General features: G+C 32.1%; 1 protein-coding gene across 1 annotated transcript in view; it reads left to right on the top strand.

Moving 5' to 3' along the window:
• Positions 1-220: 220 nt before the first annotated feature.
• EYS (eyes shut homolog) overlaps positions 221-23,482 on the top strand; it is a 1,472,707-nt gene continuing 1,449,445 nt past the window's right edge. Inside the window, 2 exon segments of the mRNA XM_044387239.3 lie at positions 221-971; positions 5,277-5,390. Coding sequence (XP_044243174.2) covers positions 221-971; positions 5,277-5,390 — 865 coding nt within the window.

The raw sequence follows: 23,482 nt of genomic DNA, 5'->3' as shown, positions 1-23,482 counted from the left end.
TATGTTTCTATGTTTAAAGGGATATTTAAACCAGTTGAACTCTACTGTTGATCAAAATCCACTGTCACAAATGCATTTGCATTTTGGGATTAGAAGAAAAGCCAGTTCCCCAGGATCCTTGAAAAATCTCTGCTTGGAAATTTTCAGCAATGCTGAAATCCATTTTGCAGCGATTCTTTATGACACTTTCATGACAGACTATAAAATACAATTGCCCAAAATGATTAACAAATCAATTATGCTTCTGAGCTGAGTGGTTCTTCACACCACATTTATAAATGGAAAAACAACATGTAAATGGCAATTTGTGAAAGAATGACATATACAGCCATTATCATATGTAGTGAATTGGACACTAACAGAAAACATCTGCATGGACTTCTGTGGAGATTGCTGGTTTGGGGATGTAAATACTAAAATGAGTACTTCAGGCAATCAAGTTTTTCCCCAGATTTGCCCTTTGCAAATTCAATTGGGAGACATCCTTGCAATTTCTTCTGAACCATCTCTTCATTCTCCAGAAATAAATTTGATGAATGTTTCTGAAGCATCATTCATTGACTGTCTGCAAAACACCACAACTGAAGATCAGTTACTTTTTGGTTGCAAACTAAAAGGAATGCATACTGTTAATTCTCAGTGGCTGAGTGTTGGGACACATTATTTTATCACAGTAAAAGCAAGTGGTCCATCGTTTTGTCACCTGGGGCTACAACTAAATGTGACAGTGAAAGAACAGTTCTGCCAGGAATCTCTGAGTTCAGAATTTTGCTCTGGGCATGGCAAATGTCTTACTGAAGTTTGGAGCAAGACATATAGCTGCCATAGCCAGCCTCCATTTTGTGGAAAATACTGCCAGGAACTTGATGCATGTTCTTATAAGCCATGTGAAAATAATGGCATTTGCATTAATAAAAGAGGAAAATGGAATAAGCAAGGATATGAATGTATCTGTCACCGACCATTTACAGGTAAGATTTTTTTTTTTTTTTTCAATAACATAATCCAGGATGCCTTGGTGGCTCAGTTGGTTAAGTTTCTGTCTTCAGCTTAGGTCATGATCAGTGTCCTGGGATCCAGTCCCACATTGGGCTCATTGCTCAGTGGGGAGCCTGCTTCTCCCTCTGCCTGCTGCTCTCCCTTCCTCTTTCTCTCTCTCTCTCTCTCTGACAAATAAATAAATAAAATCTTAACAACACCAAAAAAAAAAAAGTCTATTAAAATAGGAAAATAAACCGAGTTCATAGACTGTTACTTTCCAAAAAACAAACTACCTTTCTAAAAATCTTACAGATCTTTTAGAATGGGCTAAATTTGGAATCTGGATATAACAAAATTCCTATCAGGCATTTTCTAAAATGATTTTTTTTTGCTTATTTAAATAAGAGGGTTTTTTAAAAAACATAGTTTTACCCTGAAATACTTATTTTCACATCTTTCTCAAAATTCACTCTTAATGTCTCATATATTTTTTTAAAAATTATCAGAATAGTATTAGTCATAGAATGAAATTTCCAAGCTTATGGTATTTAGTTGAAACTGTTCTGGGTGATAATGTAGGAATTAAGTGTGGATCTGAGTGGAGGAAGATAAAGAGGTATGTGGCTGTGTGGCTGTGGGGAAGGCATAAAGTTGCTTGGCAGAATTGGAAAAGAAAAGATAATTGTGAGCCAAGAGCAATGTTGTTTTTTGTTTGTTTGTTTTGTTTTGTTTTGTTTTTTGAGAGAGAGAGAGAGAAAGCTCACATGCACATGACCTGTGGGGGGAGGGGCAGGAGGAGAGAGAGAGAGAATCTTAAGCAGGCTCCATGCCCAGTGCAGAGACCAATGCGGGGCTCAGTCTCACGACCTTGAGGTCATGACCTGAGCCAAAATCAAGAGTAGGTCGTTTAACCAACTGAGCCACCCAGGTGCCCAAGAGCATGTTCTTAATGGATGCTGGTATGGCCTTATGAAGTGATTAATAGATAATAGTAGAAAGGAGGAAAGAACTTGATGTAATTAATAAACTAAATGAGAGGCAATGATGAGGAAAGGTAAAAAGAAGACATTTGGTGAGTAGATGAAACCAACAATCTAAAAACAATGTAAACTATACTACCTGAGCCTGAAGTGAGGATTTAAAGGAAAATCAACTATCACTACTTGAAAGTTTACTAGGGAATTTGGGTCATCAGAGGGAAATGAAGAGAAACATTGAGAAATATAGGGAAAAATTTAATCTATAGGAACTTATGAAAGTGTTTCTTTTATTGGGAGTTTAGAGACCTGGCATAGAGAGTTGCAAAGATAATGGATAAGACAAGGATGATGTAACAAAGTGAATTGCTTGATGCAGTTTGTAATGGTAGTATGGGAAAACAAATAACAGATTGGTAGTACATTTGGTCAAGAGAGAGGAAAGGGAGTGAGCTGTAGATATGATAAAACAGATGAAGCTCAGAGGTACAACTGTAAATTTTTTCAGGCAGGCTTTAGGGGACTTGAAGTTCTTCTTCTGTGCGCCTGGGTAGACTATACTATACACACTTAAGAAGACTGTATAATAAAATATCTCAATACACCCTTGCAGGCGCTAAAATTCACCTAAGCCAATCTTTCAGAGTAATTTTAGACTGTGATAGGGAAGTACTAAGTAAGACCTTTCAGAAGTTAATCTCAGAAATATCCACTGAACATCCTCTGCCTATAATTGGGATCAAATTCTCATTTTACTCTTACTGGCATTGGTGGACAAAAATGTAAGTAACCCCAACTCTTCCTGGAGTTTATCAGATAATTAAGACTAAGACAGGTCATGTGGTGTCTAGGAGGCTCAGTTGGTTAAACCTCTGCTTTCTGCTCAGGTCATGATCCCAGGACCTTGGGATCTAGCCCTGCTGCAGGCTCCCTGCTCAGGGGTGAGTCTGCTTCTTCCTCTGCCCCTTCCCCTGCTCGTGCTTTCTAACTCTCTCAAATAATTAAATGAATAAAATCTTTTAAAAAATTAAATTAAATTAAGGCAGGTCAGCAAAGAAGTGAAAGCAGTCAAATTGCTGATTTGGGGTGAGTGAAAAAGCAATTTAATTGAGAGATCCTAAAGCATACATTTAGTTTGTCGAAAGTATTTTAAACTATAGTTAGCCAGAAAATTTCTACCATTTATCAGAATATTAATTGGCACATATGTAATCATATGTCATAGAATGCTGTTTCAATGATTTTATCTTGGTTGCATACAGGTGTTTGTTTCTACCCAATGTTTATTTGTTTATTTATTAGGAACACAGCCATAGATAATTTAAATAATTAAATGTTAAATACCATAATACTAACCATATAGCATAATGCCACTTTATTATAATTGCTTCAATTTTAAATCTCAGACAATACAGAAATATGTAGAATTACTAAAGAAATTGAGAATATTAACTGTATTAATTTGCTAGTGATGCCATAACAAAGTACCATAGTTTGAGTGGCTTCAACAACAGAAATTTATTTTCTCACATTCTAGAGGCTAAATGTTAGAGACCAAAGTAAAATGTAAGCAAGATTGGTTTCTTCTGAGGCCTCACTCCTTGGTCTATAGATAGCCATGTTCTCCCTGTGTCTTCCCTCTGTATGTGTCTGTATGTCCAAAAATTTTCTTCTTATAAGGACATCAGTCACATTAGATTAAGACCCACCCTAATGGCCTCATTTAATCTGTATTACCTCTCTAAAGATTCTGTTTCCAAATATGGTCACACTATGAGGTCCTGGAAGTTAGTATTTCAGATATGAGTTTTGAGGGCTCTCATTTATAGCCCATTACACTAAGATTGAAATAGGATATGACCTATTGGACATTCTCTTATTAATTTAGTTTTTGTACATGGAAATATTTGGCACATATTATATTTACTTAAATTTTTATTGTTTTGGGGTTGTTTGGAGGTAAAAGAAGGAAGAAGAGTTCTATATTATTGAGGCAGGGCTGTCAGTCTATAAAGAATTAGAAAGGAATCAATGATAATGGCAAAACTGCTTACAAATTAAATTAAGAATTCAATTAAAATGGAGGGGTGGCTGGCCTATTACTAAATTATGGGCAACTGTTTTATAGTAACGTGTGTCTGTTTCCAATGCCCTGGAATTTTGTAGGCACATTCCTCTACAAAGGATATTATGAGTTAATTAACTGCACAAAAAAATATGCTGTGAAAGATTATGGTATGTGATGTTGTAGGACCACGATAGTTTGTATTAGTGAGATTTGGAAACTTGGTAGAATAGATAGGGCAAGAAAATGTAGAGTTTAGAAGTTGGTGCATAACTTCTGAGAATCAAAGTAGCCTTTTCTCACCCCCCCATAATTTCAGATTTTATTTTATTATTTTATTTTATTTTATTTTATTATTTTATTTTATTTACTGTGGAAAGAACACTTAATATGATATCTACCCTCTTATTTAATATTTAAGCATACAATATAAAATTGTTGATAGTACATGCAGTGTTGTATAACAGATCTCTAGAATTTATTCAACTTGCTTGACTAAAACTTTATGTCCTGGTTTTTCTTCAGATTGTGTCAATTTTTCACATTTTTCTCTTTTGAATTATCACTTTGTCTAAGTGATAGGGCTAAGACACAATATACTTTTGAATATGTCACTTTGTAAATTAGCACTGCAGGGATAGCACTGTATGTTGAAGAACTGACATATACATAAATTAATATTATCTGTCAAAACATGATTAACAAATTCAAATTATCATGAAAATCAACTAAAGTTCAAATATCAACAATCAAAAATATTTGAATACTGTAGTGTGGGTCAGAAGATGGAAAAAGCTTACTGAAGATATCAAGCTTATTGAAATTAATCTTTGTTTCAATTTAAATACCTCATCATAGAGTTTTATTTCTTTTTTTAAGATTATGTATTTATTTATTTATTTATTTATTTATTTATTTATTTATTTATTCATTTATTTATTTATAGGATGGGAGCAGGGGGAAGGGAAGAGGGGAAGGAAGGGAATTTCAAGCAGACTCTGTGCTGAGCACAAGCTCAGTGCAGAGCTTAGTTCCATGACCCTGAGATCATGACCTGAGCCTAAATCAAGAGTGGGTCACTTAACAGACTGAGCCACCCAGATGCCCCTTTTTTCTTAATTAGAGTTACATTTTGACAAAATTTTAGTCTTCATTATTAAACAATTGGGGGAAAATTAATGACCATAGTTAACTATATACAATGTAAATATTTTTAATCTAATTGAAACATTAATTTTCTTTCATTTGAATAGGCATGAATTGTTCAGAAATTATTGGCCAGTGTCAACCACATATCTGTTTCCATAGGAATTGTGGCAGTATTACTATAAATAATCTCATCTGTGAATGTGGTGAGCCATTTTCAGGTAAAAAATGCACATGTATATATGTATATATGCATGCATACAAATCATTAATTTTTTGTCTTATTTGCTTCACATTAAATTTGAAATGTTTCATTAATTACTGAAAAATGCAATTTTAGAGTTTGTACACTCTGAATATGTTTTAGGAATATGTTTAATCAGTTTGGTTAGCAATTAAATGATCCTGCTAAATATTCCGTAATATAAGACGAGTTTTGGACACCAGTTGGCAAGTTTTTTCACCATGATAAAATATATTTTGTTCATAAGTTCTAAAATATTTTTAGACATAGTGCACACAATTTGCATAATTTTGCACATTTTGCACATACTTTGCATAATTATATCTAAGTTATTTCCTTATGTAACATGTCATTACAGACAAATCCCCTTTTATGAAGAGTAAAAATGTTTTATTTCTTCTCAAATGACTTTAAAGATGTGGAATGATGTCACTGTTTAAGCCAGTATGTTCTTAACTATTGATTAAATGTTTAATGAAAATACGTTTAAACCATTCCAGTCTCATCTTTAAACTCTTCTACAGTTTCCCATTTTCTGGGAAATATAACTCATTATCTATGAGTATATCTGTCTCTCTTCAAAATGTCTTTAAGCAGTGGTGTCTCCAGCCACAATTAGAAGACACCTACAGACTCCTTTTGTGGGAGTACAACAAAAAGATGCATGTCTTCCAAATAACAGAGAATGGCGATATCTCTTAGTGCTTCTCTTGCAGGTCCTTCCACGTGACTCCACTGAGGGAGATTTGAAATTTTGGTAGAATACATTAATCACTGTCCCACAGTAAGAAGGTTTGGTGGCAATGCAGGCAATAAGGATTCCAATAATTGTCTTTAAAAAAAAAAATCTTTTCAGATCTTTTATCCCTCCAGTCTTCTCTTTCCTTGAGAGAGGTTATGAGTTGAAAGATTTATATGGTATTTTACTGTATCCTGAATATGTATGAAAACCATATAATTTATCTTCCAAACCATGACTTTTTTGAGCAAAAGAGGTAGCTAAAAACAGTTACAGTTATATAATATTTGAAATATTTATTTATTGAAGAGCACATTGTTTTAATTAAATAAGCAGACACATAAAGTAGACCTATTCAAAAATTATTTTTAATAAAATTATTTTCAAAGAAGATAATTATAATTTGATCTTTGATCTCTATAAACCAAAGTTTAAAATATGCTTTTTATTGATTATCTGAACATTACAAAACAGTAGAAGCAGAAACTGTGTTTAGCCATATTTATCTCTAAATAATATGTTGCTAATAGTTTTCTGAAGAATGAATATGTTTTAATGTGGTCTAATTATTTTAATTTTTTATAAAGTTATACTCTCTTCAAAGATGCATTTCTGATTAATAAATTTGAAATTGTTAATGTCTTCACTTGACTCCTAACTATGCCATTCGTAATCGAGGACATTTTCACTGAACTGTTGAGGTTCCTGTTAATCTCAAAAGAAATCTGCTAAATGGAATGTAGTCGCAATTCAGTTTTTTGTATAAAATACATAAAACAGGTTTTTTCATAGCAGCCATATTTTTATTCTGTTTAGTATTATTTTCTTTGACAGACATTTTCAAAGAAAAACCGTATGAAATAAATGATCTTCACATATGATTCCTTTGAATGTTTGGCTAAGCTTAGGTGATGCAAAGTTATAGGGCTTCTCAATTTATTTCCATTATGTTCTGGTACACAACTTTATCCATAAAATATAGGCTCCTTCTCAAATATTGCTTCCCACAAGTCCAGTTATTCCAGAGCAAAATTATAGTATTTATAATATTATACACTTTTGAACTTATTGAATATGTTCAGTGTCTCTGTTGTGTTATGCTAGAATACATTTTAATGTCTTTTTAAAAATAAGGACTACTCACTAAAACTTTCAAAAACTGATTTTTCGTGTGCTTGATTTATTAAGTTGTTTGATTAAATGCTTGTTACTGGTTTTGAACAAAATAGACCAAAATTTAGAGGATTCTTTCACTAAAATGTCATTGTGACATTGGATTTATTTTCAATCACTTGTCAGAAGCTTAAACATTTCTAAAATCCAAATGTTAATGGATGGCAGCAAAAGAAAGCACATTCTGCCATGTTACACGTTTTCCCCCCGCCTATCAGCTCTGTCAAAAAAAAAAAAAAAAATTGTTGTCCTGTGACTATTTAAAGTTATTTGTAAAATTTGCAACTATGGATTCTATTTCAATTATGTGAATATCACTAGTTTGGATTAAAATATGAATTATGTGTGCACTACAATAAATTCCAAGCATATTTCTTTCTCATCCTTTTTTCAACTTAATTCCATCCTTTTCTCAACTTAATCAAAACAATGTATATATCATGATATACTTAACAAAAGTTTTATTTAAAATTTTAACTTAAGAACAAATAACTTTATCTTTGAACAACTTAACTGAATTTTCAAAAGCATTCCTAATATCATTATGTATCTTGCATTGAACAAAATAAACTTGCGAAACTTTATTTTAATTCAGTTAATTGGATGGAAAAATCAGACCATTATTGAAATTAACTGATGATTTATTTAAAGCCTCTAATTTTACTAATATCAAGCAGCTTGCATCTTTTTACTGTGTGTGAAGTTATTGTCTTAATTCAGCTGACACATTTATATAACTATCATTTTACATATATGTACAGAGAAATTTGCAATAGAAAATGAGGGAAATCATTTTGGGGCAGTCACTTGGTGTAAATGAAAAGACATGCTTCACAGAGTAATATATAAGAATAACTCTCCATCTGCACCTAATTCATCATGGCAGGCAGTATTTTAAGATAATTACTAACATTGAAAATAGATGCTGATGGTTCTTCAACTAATGTGTATCTTCTGGTTTTCATATAGTCAATGATAGCAGTGGTGGATCTGTGGTGGATCATTAACAGTGACATAGTATAGGGGCAAACTGCATATTAATTATCAACTTTCCAGATAAACATAAATTTGAAACTTTTAAATTAAAAATATAAATTGCTTTTTATCTTTTTGCATTTCAAGTATTTATTATAAAATAAGAAATAAACATCAGCACAAAACAAAATATGTAAATAATATATATTTATGCCAGGGACTTGTAAACTTCTTTTCTGTAAAGGATCAGATAGTAAATATTTTAGACTTTCTGAGCCATATGAGCTCTATTGCAATAACTCAACTCTGTTATTGTAGTGTGAAAGAAGCCATAGACAATATGTAAATGAGTGAATTTGGTTTGCTCCCATAAAACTTTATTTACAAAAATAGGTGGAAGATCATATTTGGCTTAGAGTTACAGTTTATCAACCCGCAATTTATACCGTACCCATGACCAATGGTAGGACCAAACTTCTATACCAAGAACATATAGACAACTCTCTATACACTCTATGACAGAACTGCTTCGTCTCTGTTTGTCTCTCGTATAAAACACAGACATAAGTCATAATTTCCTGTGGTTCCCACTGACCCAGCTTATTTGCAATCAGGAAGCTTTGTGCTCATAGGGCAGCATTATCAGATCCTTCTCCTCCTATCTACTGAAAGAAGAGAGTCAGTTATTTGTGGCTTCTTGGGTCTTCAAAATCCTGCAAGCTATCCTTAAGTGAGAGATATAATATTCTTTGCATCTGGAAAGGACTGAGAAAAGAGAAGTAGGTTATCATTTGATAACTTGCTAATTTATCCTCATGTTACATAATATATTGCCTACGTATTTCTAACACACTTAGAAAAGACCATGGCAGAATTTAAAGTACAAAGTGGAGATCTATCAAACACACCCCTGTTTATTTTAATGTAAGTATGAATAATGGTACTTAGTTAGAAATCCAGGACAAATGATCGTTTGGTAGTTGGGGAGAATTGATAACTTAGCAATATTCTGTCTTACACTCCGTGAGCATAAACTGCTGCTATCATGGACAAACTAGGATGATTATTAGAAGATCTAGTAGCTATTATAGATTGGGTTATTTTTTAGTACCTATTTATTGCATTATTCTGTGACTTAAAGCCACAGCCAAAAATGTAGAGGAAACATCGCTTTTTTAAAGCTTATATAGTACATATGTGCGTGTGTATGTATATATGTATATGTGTATCTATCAATCTTCAATCAATTTAAATCAAGACTGCAAAGATATAAGGTATAGAGCACACCAATCCTATTTTAATGTTAGTTATCTTTTATGAAAATAGATATTCCTAAATTTTAAGACAGCTCAAATATTATGAAAGAGTATGAATAAGAATAATTAACTGTGAGGTCAGACTGCAATATCAGACATTATAAAAGTAGAATTAATAAAGGTCTAATAAAAACTATGAAATTATATTCTTCATTGTAATTCTAAATTTGAAATGTTATATATGATTTATGTGTCTATTATAAAGTGATTTGCTCTAATTTTATAACTTTATAAGGTTTATTGAAAAGAATTTACTGTGTCTTTTTGAGCAATGAATAAACCATTAAAATTCTCATTCTGTAGATGGTCAGTTCCTGACTTACTTTCACACTTTTAAAATATGAGTTTGATATAAGAACAAGTGATCATCAGAAAATAAACTTCAGTCTTAGTTTAGGACTAATTTATAGCTAGAAAAAATAATTTTAGTTTCAAGATTCAAAAAAGTTTATTTGCAAGGCAAGCTGGGATCTCTGTACCCAAGACAAATGATTTAAAGACACCATGGCATGGCATTGGAGGAATAATCTATTTTTTAGGATGTGATGACCTCAAATAACAGGAGGTCTAATCTGCGTAGTGACACATACTGTAAGACATTTTGTTAGTAGTTTAAATCAGAAGGTGGGCAGAATATTTTCCAATACAAAGTAGGTTTCTCCATTTTCAAAGCCCCTATCAGGAGGTAGAATTTATGGAACATATTATTTTGTTCATGGAAAGGAAAGCTAGCAGGAGCTAAGTCAGATACAACTTTTTTTTTTCATTTTTAATAATTGAACTTTAATCCTATTTGAAATTCAATTCTGATAAAGGTTGGGAAATTAATCTTTCAGTTTGACCTTGGTTCTAACCCCCTGCCATGTAGAGAATTGAACTAGTCCTTATTTTTATAAGCATAATCTGTGAAATATTATGAATAGTTACTAATCATATTACATGAGCTGATTAGCACTATACCTGTACACTCAACTCTGAGGCTTAGCATGCATAAAATTTGGAGTTAAAATTACGGCAAATATTTACACAAGTTAATTTAACACATTTAATGATGTACATAATTTTTTAGGTGTTGACTAGGAAAGAGTTCATGTACTTTACTATAGATAATTATTATTTTTACAATGTCAAACTTCATTCTGTGGTATTTTCTTGATTCTCTGGTCACTGTGATCATTATCAGCATTGATGGTGACCTGTTGTTCCAAACACAGCATAATCCACGGTAACATAACACTGAAAAGCAAAGGTTCTGTATCTAATTACTAACATGAATGATTTCCTTTACTACTTACACTCATCCTGATAATGAACTGAAGCTCACTTTGCACCTTCTGATAGTCTTCCTTCTATTGTGATAATCCTCCTTTGATTGACAGAACTATGAATTTAACCATTCCCCATCCCACTGTAAATTCTCTGGACAATTCATGTGTCCGCTCAACATCTAGTATATATTATTCACTTTGTAAATAGTAATTATTGATAATTACAGGATCTCAGGATGGTCATGAAATTTTTTATTTCTTGTATTAATAAAGAGAACATAAATTGATTACAAATGAAAGGACTTGAATGCTCAATAAAGTATATAATGTAGTTAAAGTTATAAAACATATATGTTGTGACACTTTGAATGCCTTTTCATTACTATTGAATAAATAGATTAGTTAATTACAGTTTATCATGTGCCTTGCTTTTTACTAGAAAACTATTCCACAAAATAATTAATCTCATCCCTATTTAACCTTTTGAGAAAATGGTGGAAATAGAATTATAACTTGGATGGTTTTACTCCAGTGATATTATTGTCTTAAGCTAGTGTGTAATGTTGCTTCTCTGGTCTGTTCAGTGAAAAGTTAATTAAATATTTAACGGTGAGGCAATGTCAGTGTATAGTTGTATAGACCCATAGGATCCTATAGATCTGGAGAACTAGCAAGGCTTACTTGCTTTGCCATTTTTAAGTTGTCTTTCTTGATTGATTTGAATTTAATTTATTCATTTTTTCTTCGAATATAGAGACAATTCATTGACTTAATAATACTGTCTTTTGGCATTCATTATGTCTCATATGAAGTTAGTTATCGTTTGCATTATTTTTCCCTATGGATATGTCTGGTTTTTTTTCTCTGATTTAGTAATTTTATATTTTGGTTATTGACTTTACCCTGCATAGCAGTGATTTTCTTTGTATTTGTCCTACCTGGAGATTATCAAACTTCTCGGATTTGTAAGCTAATGTTTTTCACTATGTTTGGAAAGTTTTAGACCATTATTTTAAATAATTTTTTACTGCCACAATCTCCCTCTCCTTTTCTTCTACAATTACACATTTGGTAGATACCTTCTTATTTTCCTACTTGCTGCTCTGACACTATTCATTTTAGTGCAATTATTTTTCTCCCTATATCTTTTCTTCAAATTAATTTCAGTTGATTTTGTTTGTTTTGTTTACTGATGCTTTCTAATTCTGGCTGGTTTTGTTCATTCTTCAAGGACTTGGTATAGTGTGTGTGTGTGTTTAATATTTTTAAATAGAGATATAATTGACATATAACATTATATTAGTTTCAGGTGTTCAACATAATGATTTGATATTTGTATATATTGTTAAATGATCACCACAATAAGTCTAGTTAACTTCCATCACCATACATAGGTACAATTATTTTTTTCTTGTGAAGAGAATTTGTGTGCTTTAATACAGTTTTATAGTTTTCTGTGAGAAAGTTCATCTGAAAAAAGCTATTCACAGTAATGCAAAGTAACACAATCACCAATGTCAATATTTCTCTCGTGCACTCTCTTGTTCTTTTTTTTTTTTTGTCTTTTTTTTTTTTTTAATCTCTAGAACTTTCCTCTGTTTACGTTGAAACAGGTAACTTTGCAGGGACCCTAAACAGGATGTTTTTACCTTAAACAGGGACCTCCAGGTAGGTATGGGTCATTTTAGGCATCAAGCATATATAAGTGGACATATGATCAATTTTTGGCAAAGTGATACTGAGTTCAGTTAACATATCATGGTAAATTTTTTTAAAAGATTTTATTTATTTGTTTGAGAGAGGGAGAGAGAGAGCGCGCGCGACCGCACATGCACAGGCAAGGGGAGGGGCAGGGGGAAGAGCAGACTCCCCACTGTGCAGGGAGTCCAGTGAGGGACTGGATCCCAGACCTGAGCCAAAGGCCAATGCTTAAACAACTGAGCTTCCCAGGCACCTGATGGTAAATATTTTTTAAATTAAATTCACAACTATAGATGAGGCAGCTTTGGTAAATTGATCCCTGTCAAGAAGTTGAACTTCTAAAGGAAGACAATTGAGTAGCTATGATAAATGTATTATGTCCTGCCCAAATAATTTTACCTGGTACAACCAACTTAATTTTCTAAATATGTCTTTTTTAAATAATACTTTCTTTCTCAAAAGATTCTAATCACTTTCCCTTTGCATATATTACATGGTAGAAAGATGGAATTGAGAGTTAAATAAGTTTGGTTATTAGATTCCATAATAATGATATATAAATTTTATTCATGTAATTTTTTATTATGTCATCTATGGTATGAAAGAAATGTAATGTTCCTTCCCTACTCGCTGTGTAGAATAAAGGAGATAAGAAACACAGCATAGATGTGGTTAATATAGATTGCCATTGGAGTTAGGCAGACTTGTGTTCCAAGGCCATCTCTATAATTCCCTAGCTTTCTGATCTTTAGAATATTATTTAAGCTTTCTAAATTTTAAATTTCTGATCTGTAAAATTATGAGAATTGAAATACTCTTCTCTTTGTTTGTTTGTTTGTTTGTTTGTTTTTCCTGAGGACTAATGAAATAATTCATGTAAAGTACTTGGTAAAATCACAGACACACAATAAGTATTCACTTAATTTTAGTTGTTGCTACTTTTGCTATTGTTTGACATAACTCTCCCTTAAATGTTTATTTCTTCTATTTTATTAATACAGTCAAACCTGGTCTCCTTTTATTTTTTTCCTAGCAATTCAGTATTTATACAATTGTCTTCTATCTATTTTTATTAATCTATTTCTAAACCAATCATCTCCTGTAATCAAATGGTTCTAGTGATGGTCCGATGAATAAATCATAAACATTCACATTTTCCCTGCTGTTGCTCATATTTTTTACCTTCTTTGGAATGGAAGTTCCCTTTCCTTTCCTTTACTTCTCCAAAATTCACTCTTTTATTCCTTCTACTGATTTACAAATTCCTTCACAGCAAGGACTGCAATCTAGTCAAATTTACAGCCCCATCTTGCAGCACATATAAGGTATTGAATAAATGTTTCATAATGAAGAAAGTAAGAGACAGGAGGCTATTCTTAATCTTAAAGGAATTCAAAATATTATGATTCTCTTCTGACAGACATACTTTAGAATAGATGTGAAGCAAACTTTTTTTCAATCTGGAGTCACAGGGTTATATTTGAGTATTATACACTCTTGTCATATATAGAAAGAAAAGTATCAATGTTTTTGCTATGTGTTTTGTTAGGACACTGAAAAAAAAAATACAAATATATCATCTCTTAAAAATGAAAGATATAGTCTTGCTATGCATGGCCATGTGGATAATGTGACTCTCTGCTTATCTTTGACTCATAATGTGTTCAGTTTTTATACCAACTATGAAAATTGTGGGATTGAATTGTTGTTAAACTGAAAAAAGTATAAAAGCCACTTTTAGCCTTCTAATATTGAATGTACTACTGCCTCCCCTTGTAGAATGTTGAATTGGTTCTCATTAGTGACAGATGTTCTATACATTGCAATAATACTGCCCATATAATTGTGATAATTTTTCACTTCTGATTTGTCAGTTCCAGTGATTTAAAAATCACTTGATGACTGCTTGAAAATGACTGATGCTTTTTCTATATTAAGTATTTTCTGCTGGTGCAGTGTAAGTCTTTTAATGAGTTCTTGAATTCTGTTGAAGTCTGCATGTTTTAATTCTTTGTTCAAGTAAACAGGTGTGACAATTTATAGAAATCCATGCAGAAACTCTCTAATTACTCCATCTTGGGACTTTGAAATGTGTTTTATGGGGAAGAGCCATAAACTTATCTTTTAGATACAGGAACATTTTTTAACACATGGCTTCAACTTTTATTTAGTGAAAAAAACTTGAAAATGAAAATCTAGAAAGTTGAACTTACAGAATGTTTTATCCAATAGGTAATTTTGTTATTCTATTTTGTCTATTTATACTCAATGATATTACATTTTTAGGTGCTAGCTATGAAATTCCAATATAAGACTTACTAACATATCATTATAAACATCCCTTTCAATAATATGTTCATGTTTGGTTTCTTTAATTTGTTGATTTGATTACAGTAATCAAAAATTCCAATTTTTTACAACCTTCTTCATTATGATCAGGCTTACCTTAACAACTTTATTAACTGCATACATATTCAGGAGCATTTTTAAAAATGGCCCCCAAATGAGCATTTCCTGATTCAAGACAAATATTTGAAAATGATTGATATGTTTTAATACCAAATTGTGCTGCAATTCAGTGGGATTCTTTATCAAGCTAAAGAGTGACTTTAAAATAGTATAAAATAAGAAATTAAGATGTACATTTTGAGAGATGTCAATTGAGTAAGTTTGGAAAGAAAGTAATTAATTTTTCTGTCACTTATGCATTAGATTTGATTCCATTGGCATCTGTGTCTACCTATCTATGACAGATCCATTTAGATGGCTATACCTGATATAATGGTGTTGGGGAGAAGAATTTTTCTCTACCTTTCAAAATTCTTCTAGCTGATTTAAGAATTGATTGGGCATGAGAAAGATCAATAGGAGAAAGAGAGAAAAGTTGAATTATGTGGAGAAGGCCGAATAATGGAATTGAGATTTGAAGAAATGATCAAGGCAGGCAGTTTTTATACTTTTGAGACAAACAGACGATAAATTTGTAAGAAATTCGCAGAACAAAAAAACTTAGTTTGGGAGCTTCAATTAATAAGGAATTTTTAACAGAACTTGGGCTGAGGTGGTAAATTAGCAAGGGTAGTTTAACAAAGGTAGTTTATACAGCCTTTTTGGCTCTGAATTTCCTATCTCTGGTGGTAAGATTGTCTCATTACATCCTCGTACAGGGAAGGTACATTTCACATGGAAGATTTATTTCCTCCCTATTGGAGATAAAGGGAGATCAGAGTGTTTTTCTTGCAGTAGCTGTTTCTTAACTAACTTTTAATTCAAAATACTCAATATGCAAAAGTGGTACATTTTGAGGAGGTCTGCCCTTGGCCCCTACACTGGATATACCTGAACTTAAATTCTTTAAGGAGCACTTTTCATAGAGTTTACCTGTTTTCTAACAGAATCTAAACAGTATGCATCATGGCAGATAAGCCCACTAATTGGTATTTAAAGACTGAGGTTTCACTTCAGCTGCAGTGTTATAAGGAACTAAAGTTTCCTAATGCCATCATGACTGCTTTTGTGAACCAAATGCTCTTACAAGATAGCAGCTGTAATATCTTTCCCCTTAAAATTGTCCCGTAATCATTATTACTCATGTAATAGGCATTATATTTGTATAATGAAGAATTTCATTTGATATGGTGAGAACTACAGAGCAAACAACAATTTTAGCTCACTGAATTCATATAATCATTTCTATAATAGTCTTTAATTATTCTCTTCTGAGTCTAGGTCACAATATTTGAATAAATTAAATTAGTTTATGAAAAGATGATAACTGGGAGGTGTGTGTATGACAGGGAGGACTGAAATTTATAAATTAGTCTACCTTTAGGTAAGGTAGAACAACATACATCATGTAACTTTATTTTCAAACACCAGTAAACTTCTGATTAAATCTGAAATGTTACTCTCAAAATAGCGACTTATTCTTTTCAGCATTTGCTTATAGAAAATTCAGTGTCTGGCTACATATCATTAATTAAATGTAAAATTGTTTTCAAATGAATGTCTTTTGCCTCTCAAAACATTTTGAACACAATATACATAAATTTAACCCCTCTATAATCTTGGGTTTTCCAGGAATTCCTGGTTTTCTAGTCTATAATCACAAGCATATTTCCTTCCCTATGCCTTTTATGTTCTCATCCTCAGCCAAAAAACAAGTCTCTTTTTTCCCTGGTGTTTTGTTTTTGTTTTTTGTGGGTTTTTTAGATTCTCAGGAGCCCTTTCTTTATTTTTCCTCCTCTACTACTTGCTTCAAACCCTTTCAGCACTTTTAATTCTTATGCTCTTACATCTTCAACTACCTCACAGAGTTTTACTGGTTATTTATTGTTGTGTAACAAAGTAACCCTAAACTTAGTGGCTTAAACCAATGACAACATTTATTTTTGGTCATGAATCAGCAGTTTGCTTTTATCTTTGCTTTGATAATTTCTGTTAGGAGCGGCTCAAAGGCTGGGTACTAGAATCGTCTGAAAATTGTTTATAATATTCACCTAGCATTTCACAGTTCTAGCAGGTGACTGGCTCTTGACAGAAATGTTAGCTGGTGCTATGGGATGGGATACTTACATGTACCCTCTGTGCATGACATTAGCTTTCACAACCAGAATTCCACAACCAGCCTCTGGAGAGAAGAATAAGCTGTATCATCTTTTATGACCTATCCTCAGAAGTGACATAAAATAATTCTTTCTACATTCTTTTTGTTGAAGATGTTATAAAAGTCCTCTCAGGTTGAAAGGTAGAGCAAAGGTTCTAGAAGACCATATATAGTTGGAGATATTGCTGCAGCCATATGTGATAGTCTACCATAGAATACTTCCTCTTTTTTTTTTTTTTCCCCTTTAATATTGTGAAACCTAAGTGATTCTTAGGCTTCCTCTTCTTCTGTAGCTTATTATAGCAAAAGTTACTCATTCTGTCATGTAACTCTCACATGACATGTGGTCATTATTGCTTGCTCTTAGCGAACAATTGCACCTAACCAATTTATTGTTTTAGCCATAGCTTTCAAAATCTTCTTTCAGCTTCATGCCACCTCATATCAGATTTGCTGTTCCTTTCATCATTGTCATTTACCCTCTTCTTGGTTCCTCATCATTAACTGATAGATCCAACACCTGGCTTGTAATCCTTTTTTTCCATTGCAAATCCTATCATCACCATTTTAAAGTCTCACTTCAAATTCTTTGATTATCTCAACTCCTACAAATATCACAGTCATTGCACTGTAGCAAATCACACCCACAAAGATGCCAAGAACCCCATCGTCATCTTGGTATACTGAGTTTTCCTTCTAATTCTCTCACTTTCCAAATCAATCTACATTTCATTTTTGGAGCCCAAATCAGTGTTTTTTTTGTTTTGTTTTGTTTTGTTTTTGTTTTGTTTTTGTTTTCTCCTGAGGAGACAATTTGTTTTGACAGGAAAATAGGCTGTTTGAGTTCAAGGACTTGTATATGATCCCATATCTGTTCATTGATCTTTACCAAGACACTTAATTAACTTTTCTGAAGCTAAGTTTTTTTCATGTTCAGTAGTTGAGGGGAAAAAAAAAATAAAAAGCATTATTTTGAATTGTGACTTAGATCTTGTATATAAAATGCAAATACTATTTTACACTGTTTAAAATGCACTAGATTACTGTTAGTTTCTTCTTGCAAAAAGTTTTTGTCCTTCTATAACTAATCAAAACTTAGTTGTCACACTTCTATCATACCCTATGATGCATATAGTTATGTTTGGATTGTTCAGATCATGTGTTTTCTCTGTTCTTTTTACAGTTACTGACCACGGGTGGTGGAAATCCCAACATTTTTTATGGCTTTACAAATATATCTGTAGTCTTCACACTCAGCAGTACCCTCAACTTTGATCTGCCATCTGTTTTAGGTGCTTAAATAGAAACTTCTTGATTGTCTACTGCTACTTTTCCAAAATCTCAAACTTTTGTTGTTGTTCAACCACTTTTTCCTAAAGCTTCCCCTTATCCCATCTCCATGCAGCAGATACTTTTTATCTGCTACACAGAAAGGGCATATTAAGTATGATATCCATCAACTTTTATCTATTATTTATCATCTTATTTTAACCATATAATCCCTCACCTCCTTTCCTCTAGTTTCATTTACTTTTATGAAAATAACATTCTGACCTGAATCCCCCCTTGCCCACAATCTAACATAATATATGAATTTAGCCCAGTTTGGCTTATTACTTGATATATATTTTAATTTCTAAGGAAACTACACTTAATTATCTTACTTGATGGAGTAAACTACTCACAAGATGGACTTGTTTTGTTTGATTTCCTTGCTGTTGCTTATCAGAACATAGCCTAAGGCCCTTAGGAATTTGGATACAGGAAATTTATTTTAATTTTTAGGCACACAGGAGAAGAAATACCAGATAAAAGCACATTAGTGAGAGAGTAGAAAGCCTAGGAGAGAGATGCTGTTATAAAGATAGTGTTTACAAACACTGTTCTTGGAATTAAGTAGAAAAAATAATAAATTTTGAGTGAAAAATGACTAAATAAATCAATCAGTTAATGAGATAGAATGCTTGCTCATAAGGGCACTAAAATAAAGTCCTTAGTGTTTGACTTATTCTCATTTGAACTGCATCGCTTCTGTCAATTTTACCTGTAACTGAAATCCCTTTTTTATACAAATATTATTATGTATATTTCTATGTATGTGCCATATGATTAGGTTAAGTGCTCTAATGAATTTTAAATAACTTGTGAATGAGTCATGATCAGTGAAGAATTCTTCAAAAATTGAAGGCATATTATTCAAAAACATTAAAATATGTAAGAGCTCTTACTAAAACTTTTTTAGGTCAGATATGTTTCACAAACTTTCCTGTAAATATATGTTTCTGAAATTTTGATGATAGCACTTGTTCTTCTTAGATATAGAATACATAATTTATAAATATTTATAAAATCTCTTCCTTTGTAATCACCATAGCACCTGTCTTTGAATAGAAAATGTGGATCTTCCAAACATATCTAGATTCTTCCAGGGAAGTTATGTTTACTAGATCTTCATTACATTCAGACTTAGAAAAAAAAATTGCATTCCATCTCCATATTAGTACATCACTTCCTTTTAAGCATCTTTCAACTCTGAGATTTTGTTTTTGAAGAATAATTAAACAAATATATATTCTAGTGTATCTTTTTAAAAAGTATTTTATTTGTTTATTTGAGAAAGAGAGAGAGAGTGCATAAGCAGAAGGAGGGGCTGAGGGAGAGGGAGGGGGCAGACTCCTCTCTGAGCAGGGAGCCTGATGTGGGGCTCAATCCCAGGACCCTGAGATCATGACCTGAGCAGAAGGCAGATGCTTAACCAACTGAGCCACCCAGGTGCCACTATTCTAGTGTATCTTATGATTGCCTTCGAAGTGCATGAAAATGGGCAATATCATGTTAGGTTGTATACAAAGAAAGTACTATTTATTTAGTAATTGAATAATGTGAATTAAGATAAGATATATGGTGAATACATGTAATCATCTACACTTAAACTATATATAAAACAGATTAACAGAATAAAACATAGAATAATCCAACCAAACCCCTCCTATTCCATTTAAGTCATATATTTTATTCCTGATTATGTTTTATTTGGAACTAAAATGATAAGGGAAATTTTAGGAAATATAGAGTTCAAAGCAGATATTCTAAGACACTTAAGGGACATGACTCTGCCACTCTAGTTTACATTAAAAATACCTTAAATATTTTATTAGAAATAGAATAGTAATTTACATAATCACATGATTCCCATTAAGAACAAAATACAAAACAACACAAACAAACAAAAAACAAAACAAAAAAAAAAAAACCCTGTAATCCAAAGTAGAGGGAAAAAATCCACCAACTTCTATTTTCCAAAACATTTTATTTTATGGTCAGGAATATTTTTCTGTTTCTAATTGTTCTCTAGCTTCAATGATAATGGGACCATATCCAGAATTTTAAAATTTTAGAGTAAATTGTCTTTCTGAATCATAGTAGATTTCAACATAAATTACAATGATATCAAAGCAGGAGTCAGTGAAGTGCTGGTTGTGATATGCTAAGCGAAGATCTGAAAACCACTAATTTTCCCCCTTCTCTCAATTCAATTTACAGCCCTGTTTCTAGCATTCATCTACATTCATCTTCATTTTATTTTTAGCTCCTGCAAACTTTCTATGCCATAATTTTTATACCTCCACCTTTACTTTCAGTACTGCACACTATAACCACATCCATCTTTCTACATGAAGTTAGCATCTAGGTAACAATTTCCCTTTTTGACAGCACACTTAATAATTTTTACATTTATGTGGATGACACTTCAAATACTAGAGTTTTATGATTCAGTCTCTTTGATTATGCTAAATATAACCTCAGTCTATATCAACTCAGTTCCTTACCAATTCCAAATTATCTTTGTGTCTCCAAACTGGCTAACACAATGTTAACCATGGCATCTATATTTAAATGAATATTAGTTTTAATGCAAAGAAATATTGGAATTCATATTAAGATTGAACAGGTCATATCAAGGACATCAAGCTTCATCACTTTTAAAACCAATCTAATATATTAAACTCATGTAGATTAAATAATAATAAAAATGTCATTGATTATTTACTATATGTTGGACATTGTGGCAACTATATTTTTTGCATTATTTACATTAATCCTCAAAACAACATATAATAACTGACATTACACTTCTCTTTACATTTATTAGAGAAGAGGAAGCTCAAAAAGCTTTCATGTTTAAAATTTTTCAGAATCACAGCTAGTTAGTGGTAGAAGGAAGGTTTTTATAAGATTAAGGATATTAGCAAATTTTTCTCCTTATTAATACTAGTTGAAGATAGCATTTAAGTCATTGGCATAGACCCTTCTGTTGCTTGTTACTAATCCCTTAAAGCATGTACCTTTAAAAGATGATCGTTTTACCACGAAGTCTTCTGGAAACACCCATTTCCTGAGAAAGTGTTATTTTATATCCAATCTCTAATATATGCAATTTTGAAAATCCATAAGTAAATTTTTAAATGCCACATGGAAGAAGCTTGTGCATTTTTCTTTGATATGATTTTAAGTCACAGTGCAATCTGGCAATTTCTAAACTTAGGCTAGAGCTGGGGATTTAAAATCTTTGGAAATTTACTTACATCATTTCCTCAACAGATGCTTGGCAGAAGAGATCGCTATGTATAGCTGAGGAAGAAAGTTCTTTGAGGATAGTGAGAGATTTGTTGAGGTTTAAATTCCTCAGGCTTGTTTCAACTATTTTTTTTTCTTTCTTATGCAGACTGGTATTCACAAGTGTTAATGGAAAAGTTTCCCCCTCCCCCATTGAGAAATACAAAGCCAATATTTTAAAGACACAAAACAGAAAAAAGAGGAATGATTTTAAAAGGAAAATAACAAATCTAATTTCCCAGGAAGTTTACGTGACTCTGATAAATTTGAAAAAGTATACATTTTTCGTACTTTGATTTTTTTCTTATTTTTAGACTTACCTAAAATATTTCCTAATAAAATACACAGAGATATTATGTCCTTAAACAGTTCAATGGAAAATAAATCTGTATCTATTTACATTTACCATATTGGAAAATTTTAATATTTTATGAAGAATTGAAATGTGTAACTGAAAGGGTTTCACTGAAACAAAAATGCTTTCTTGGACTTTCCATGTCAAAACTTCCTAAAATATTAATACCATTTTTATGCAATTTACTTGGGAGATAAAAGATTGGTGGTATTCTATTGCTTGCAATATAATACTTAATGCAGTTCATGGACTTTTAGAATTTGAAGTATAATATTAGGGTTGCCAGATTTAGCAAATAAAAATACAAAATTTCGATTAAATTTGAATTTCAGATTAACAGTGGGTTTCCGTATATTGACTTCTCCCTTAGGGTACAGAATTACCCTTAATCTGTCAGTTAGCCCAACTTGGTGGTAACAATGGGGAAATACATAGGGTAAGTAATAGAAAATCTCCCCTTTTCTTGCCCAAGAAAGCATGAGAGGAGGATTTGGAAAAGAGAGAGAAAAGAAAAAAGCCGTCAAATGTGTGTCAGTTTACCTCTTCCTAGCGTTGGCTCTATGAGGGAAGGGTGTGTTTCATTAAACAAGGAAGGAAGCACCTGGGGAAGCGGTCTCGTGCCAAGACTCCCTGTTTAAGTTTCTAGACACATACACTTCCTGGCTGCCCTTATATAGGTAAAATGTCACAGGAAAATTCATTGGTTTAACTTTCCTGACCTATCTTTAGTTCCTGTCTGATGTAAATCCAAAAGAGAAGTCACTGAGATTCTGACTGGATACAAGGGGGAGAAGAGTGGACAAGTCACTGGGGTTCCCACAGTATTAGTAATGTGACTTGTTTATTTTTAAGAGTGACATTTGCATGGTAGTTTTTAATTTCTTCTAACTTGTAGATATTGTAATTATATCTCTTGATCTATTAATTCTGCCCATGGTGCCTTTCATTGAAAAATAATTTGTAATCAAATCCATCAATTTTTATTAATATCGTTTTTGTATTATTTTAGTTCTGCCTCGATAATTATTCCTAAACATTATTATTCTTTTCTAAATGGTAACTTACTAATTAATGGTTCTTTATACTTCTCTATATATGTTAGAATAATTTTGTCATTTCACAAAATATGCAATATCATATTACCTAAATTGGTAATTTGGAGAGAACAGACATCTTCATGTTAATTTATGGCATCTGATAGAGTGAAATATTTCATTATTTTTCATATATCTCAATTTTTTAATATATTTCCTCATAAGGGCCTTGTATGTGTATGTGCCTCTGTATGTATATGTGTTTATCTGTGTTCATGTATATGT

The sequence above is a fragment of the Ursus arctos genome, unplaced genomic scaffold, assembly GCF_023065955.2.
Source record: "Ursus arctos isolate Adak ecotype North America unplaced genomic scaffold, UrsArc2.0 scaffold_29, whole genome shotgun sequence".
Classification (NCBI taxonomy): Eukaryota; Metazoa; Chordata; class Mammalia; order Carnivora; family Ursidae; genus Ursus; species Ursus arctos.
Note: the sequence above shows the minus strand (reverse complement) of the source record. Positions and strands in the feature narration are given on the sequence as shown.